Source organism: Condylura cristata, unplaced genomic scaffold (genome assembly GCF_000260355.1).
Source record: "Condylura cristata isolate star-nosed mole 26May11 unplaced genomic scaffold, ConCri1.0 scaffold00050, whole genome shotgun sequence".
Lineage (NCBI taxonomy): Eukaryota > Metazoa > Chordata > Mammalia > Eulipotyphla > Talpidae > Condylura > Condylura cristata.
The window spans coordinates 501,605-507,008 of NW_004567151.1; the positions used below are offsets into that span (position 1 = coordinate 501,605).

General features: G+C 58.3%; 1 protein-coding gene across 1 annotated transcript in view; it reads left to right on the forward strand.

The window, feature by feature from the left end:
- Positions 1-5,404, forward strand: part of PTPN14 (protein tyrosine phosphatase, non-receptor type 14) — a 71,808-nt gene that overhangs the window by 8,935 nt on the left and 57,469 nt on the right. The window contains 1 exon segment of the mRNA XM_012734198.1: positions 95-264. Within this exon segment, the coding sequence (XP_012589652.1) occupies positions 95-264 (170 nt within the window).

The following is a 5,404-nucleotide window of genomic DNA, read 5'->3' on the forward strand; positions in this document are numbered from 1 at the left end:
GGTGGGCATGGACAGGCCTCGCGTGGGCCGGCGGTCCGTGTCCGGCGCGGGCTGGTCCTGGTCAGCAGCTAACGCCGTGTGCCCTCTCTGGTAGACACACTACTTCGGCCTGTGGTTTCTCAGCAAGAGCCAGCAGGCGCGGTGGGTGGAGCTGGAGAAGCCGCTGAAGAAACATCTGGACAAATTCGCTAACGAGCCTCTGCTTTTCTTCGGCGTCATGTTCTACGTCCCAAACGTGTCCTGGCTTCAGCAGGAGGCCACCAGGTAGGTGCCTGGTTCTAGGAGGAGGGGCCTGGGGGCTTCAGAGGGAGCAGAAGAGCCTGCATCTGCGCAGCTGCACCGAGGGGTCCCCCCGATGCTGGACTCGGTAGGGGTGATCCCCAGTTGGAAGAGTTGTGTCGCGTCTCGAATGCAATCAGGCCCGCTCGCGGGCCTGCCCAGCCGTCCCTGCACGAGTCCCCAGACAAGAGGCACCGTAACACGTGGGCCCTGAGGGCTGGCAGGTGACTAGGGGTGGCTGTGGTGTGGGGGACGGCGCTGACAGGGCCGGGGTTTGAGCTGTTGGACGGGAGGCTCTGGAGGCTCTGCCTTGGAGAAGTCTCGTGAGGTCTTCGCAGTGACCCCATCATCAGGGCCGGCGAGAGCCCCAACAGCGTGTCTGCTGGTAACAGGTGCGTGCGTTGTGCGGCTGTTTGGATCATCACAGGCAGCGGGTGTGTGCAGTAGGCGCGGGCTGCGTGTGGAGTGGGGGCGGGGTGGGGTGGGCGGGGGCTGTGCGAACCCTCCACCTTGCGCCTTTTATTCGGGTCCCGGCTTCAGAGTCCTTGGGGAGCCCGACCCCGTGACATGCTAGGAAGGAGCCAAGTTCGACCCCATTCGCACACCTGGAGTTTTCAGGCTTTATTTTACTTTAAATTTTTTTTTACAGAATTATTTACGTATACAGAACTGGGGTACAGGCCAGAGGCAGTGAGAAGATTGACCAGAGACAGAGCGGGGAGCAGAACAGGCTGCCGGATGAAGTCCACTGCTGAGGGGAGCAGGGGGCGGGTCAGGAGGGGTCTGCTGTGCCCTGTGGGTCACCTCCGGGGCAGCTGGGGATCGAACTCGCACTGAGGCGGCCATGGCCAGCTTGCAGAGCTGAGTCCTAAACTCTGGTGCCACCAGGGAGGGCCTGTTTTATTTTATTGCATTGGCGGTGCAGTGGGTTAAAGCACTGCAGTATGAAGCTCTCTGAAGCCACTACAGCACAAGTTCGATCCCCTGCCAGGGAGGTCACTGGGGTACAGGCCAGAGATGGGGGTCTGAGAAGACTCACCAGAGATAAAGCGGGGAGCAGAACAGGCAGATGGAGTGAAATATACTGCCGAGGGGAGCAGTGGGGAGACAGGAGGGCCCTGCCGTTTCAGCGAGTCACTTCCCCGGGCGGGGAATCAGACGGGGCTGCAGTGGCTTCAGATCGCTCCCCAGTGCTGCTCTTCAACCCGCTGTGCCCCCAGGGAGGGCCGGGTTTTCAGCTTCTAAATTGTCGGCGTAAGCGTGTCCTTCGGTCTTTCACACACAACTTGCATCGTCCTCCGTCAGAATCTCTCACTAATACCTAGTGCTTCTGCGCACACGCTGCCAGCTGCTGCTTCTTGGAAGCACACAGTTGTAGATCCTCACATGCTCTTTGCAAGTTTCTTCACTCACCTGAGTCCTTTCTCTGCAAGACGCGATGAGCCCCTTAAGGCGGGCCTCAGTCAGCACCGCACGGGTGACCTGCGTGAAGGTGTTGACGGCCCGGTCGGTCTGTGAGGGCTCGGGCCTGGCAGGCTGCTGTGGAGGCGGGGAGGGCCTCGGCTCAAGCCGTGGCCTCGGGTGATGAAGGCTTGTTTGTGGGGGTGCGGGGCCCTGGTGGGCTTGGGGCAGGAACTTAGGGCCAGTAATAAGAGGACTTTAAGGAGCTGCCTCCATGCAGGGACACACTTTTCATTCCAAAGCCATGTCCCCGCGGGCCTGGCCGGCGGGCTGAGCATCAGCACAGACTGCATGACCAGACCCCTGGAGAAAAGCCCTCCCCCCCGCCACGAGAGTGGGGTGTCCGCTGGAACAGGGTCTGCTGTGTTGGCATCACTGGAGTGTTTATCGGGAATGCACACTCCTGGGCTGCCAGAGGGTTGGTGTGTCCACAGGGCCGGAAGCCAAGTTGGCAACAGTAAGCATTTCCCTGACGGGTTCCGACTCAGGACTTGCACATCAGTGAAGTCCTTTGACCTCTAAAACGAATATCCATTTCCCAGGTAAATAAACTTAAGGCTGTGTTGTTTGACTGTGTCTATTTGCACGTATAAGCTGAAGCCGAAAGTATTTAAGTCTCTGGCCTGCACCCCAGTTCTTGTATGCATAAATACATAAATCTTTAGAAGAAAAATTTCCCTCCTTTAGCTTGGTTTATGCAAACGAACGAGGTGGATTGAAGTGTTTTCCAACATGACAACTAAGTTGATTGGTAAATAAACTTAGGGCTGTGTTGTTTGACTGTGTATTTGCATGTGTAAGCTGAAACGGAAAGGGTGTGATCCGTTGATCAGAAAACTAATCAGTAGTTTGGAGCTTGAAAAACATTTCATTTGATTTTTTAAATATTTTTTGAAGATTTATTTATTGATGCATACAGAACCGGGGTACCAGCCAGAGAGGCAGGGGCGGTGAGAGGACGCACCAGAGACAGAGAGGGGAGCAGAACAGGCGGATCGATGAAGTCCACTGCTGAGGGGAGCAGCGGGGAGACAGGAGGGGTCTGTTGCACCCTGGGGGTCCCCTCCGGGGCCGGGGATCGAACTCGTGCTGAAGCGGCTTTTGCTTCTTAGTGCTGGGCTTTAACCCGCTGCACCACTAGTGAGGTCCCTAAATTTTATTATTTTCTAAGATCTTTATTTATTCATACAAGAACTGGGGTGCAGCCCAGAGGTGCAGGGAGGTGAGAGGACTCCCCCGAGACAGAACGGGGAACAGAACAGGCAGATGAATGAAGTCCACTGCTGAGGGGAGCAGCGGGGAGACAGGAGGGGTCTGCTGTGCCCTGTGGGTCGCTCCCTGGCCGGGGATCGAACTCGTGCTGCAGTGGCTGCAGATATCTTGATAGCACTGAGACTTAACCCTTTCTGCCACCAGGGAGGCCCCTGAAAGACATTTTAGACTTAAAGTGGCACCTGAAAAAAATGAGGTAAAACCTGAAGTTAGCAGGGGCCCTCCCTGGTGGCACAGCAGGTTAAACCACAGCACTAAGAAGCTAAAGCCACTGCAGCCCGAGTTCGATCCCCGCCCCGGAGGTGACCCACAGGGCGCGGCAGACCCCTCCTGACCCGCCCGCTGCTCCCCTCAGCAGTGGACTTCATCAGTCTGCCTATTCTGCTCCCCACTGTGTCTCTGGCGAATCCTCTCACCGCCCCTGCACCTCTGGCCATGGAATGAGGGGAATCGGGGCTTTATTGAGGAGCTGTGCTTTTTGCCACCTTAAGTGTATTTTGCACGACGAGGGGACCCTTGGGCCCACCCTAGGTGGTGATCAAAGGCAAAGGTCAAAGAACAGCACCCCGGAGTCCCACAGGCGATGTCTGCATGTTCGTATAGAGCGTGCAGAACGCTGAGCCGAGGCATGCCGGGTCTGGGCAGCCGAGGGCTCATCTGGACTCTGCTGGCCACCCCCGGGAGTCTCCCAAGCCTCACTTCTCAGCCTCTGGCTGAAAGGCCGCTGGAGTGCGGCCACCCTCCTTTCTTCCGTCGCCTCAGCCAGCCTCTTCCTGCGGCTCTTCTGTCCCACATGGGCTCCCCGTGTGCCTCTGATCCCCTGTGCCCCCCCTCCTCCACAGGGAGGATGTTGGTGATGTGTTTGAGCGATTTGATTTGCATAGCAACGGGCTCACCACAGACGCACGGTTTTCAGATTTTCTGGACACAGAGAAAAAGTGTCTTGCAAGTGGTGGGCAAAGTCTTTATCCAGGGAAGAGGCTTGCTAGCAGCAGGGGAGGCCAGAGCTCTGCCTGTCTGGGCCCCTGATGGCGGGGGGGAGGAGGTCACATCTGGCGTCTCTAGGTCTTTCTAGAGGAAGAAGGACCCCGGGTACTAAGGAGAAGGCTTTGGAGAGAAAAGGCCATTTTCAAGGACAGTCTCTTCGATAAATGGGAAGCTGGACGGCACCTGCCAGGAGTGGACACTCCCTCCCAAGAACCCTCCCGGGTCCACTCCAGAGCCTCTTCAAAGAGGAAGTGTCCATGGCCGACAGGAATGTGCAGAAATGCTCCCCATCGCTGATGATCGGGGAAATGCAAAACAAAACCACAATGAGATACCGCCTCACACCACTAAGGATGACGACAAATGCCAGCGAGGATGTGAAGAAAACAGAACCCTCTTACCCTACGGGCGGGCATGCGAAGCGGTCCAGCCACTGTGGAAAGCCAGGTGACCGGAACACGGAGCATGGAGCTACCTCGGAACTATCCTATACATGGAGTTACCCTACTCCTAGGATCTCCCCAACGACACCTGCAGCCCTCAGACAAAGCCCACTGCTGAGGGGAGCAGCGGGCGGCTCAGGAGAGGTCTGCGGCGCCCTGTGGGTCGCCTCCGGGGCAGGCGGGGATCGAACTCGTGCAGAAGTGGCTTTAGCTTCTTGGTGCTGAGCTCCAGCCCGCTGCGCCCCCAGGCAGGGCCTCCAGCCTCTTTTACAAGCTCCGATTAGGCTGCTGTTCCCTCGGCTTCTTCACACTGTGTCTGTTCTCCTGGTCTTGTATTCCTTTCAACTGCCATTTTCGTGGCTAGTCTAAGCTCCCCCGCAGGCTGTCTCCGCGCAAGGCTGACTCCATGCCGGGGGTCCCTGGGTGATGCAGCTGCTGCGAGACACCCGACCCCCAGCTCCCCAGCTCCCGTGCAGACCTGGAGCCTGTTCCCTCTGGGGAAGGCGACTCCGCACTGAGACAGCTCAGGAAGCCGCTGGCCCGCATCTCCCACGTTGCCCCTGGCGTGGGAGACTGAGGAGGAGGCCGAAGTCCAGACGGAACCTGGAAGGCAGCTGGCCAGGACTTGGTCGAGGTCAAGGGCTGAACCTGGTGCCCGGGACGCCTTCCTTTCTCATGTCTGTGGCCCCTTCTCGCCACGCGCCCCCCTTCACTCTGGGCTGGGGGCACACCTGACTCCTTGGGGGATGGGTGTGACACAGGAGAAGTGAATGAAACCCTGCAGGGGACAGGAACGCGGTTTTCACCTCCGCGACGCTGAAGACAAACAGACGGGGGTGTGCCGGGCCAGCCTGCCGCACCGGGGAACCTTTGGGGTCTCTGGAGCCGTTAGGGGGTCCGCCTCCTTTTCTCCAGGGGACTGGTCGGGTGCGCGTGGGTGCGCCTGCCTCCTTGCGCTGGCC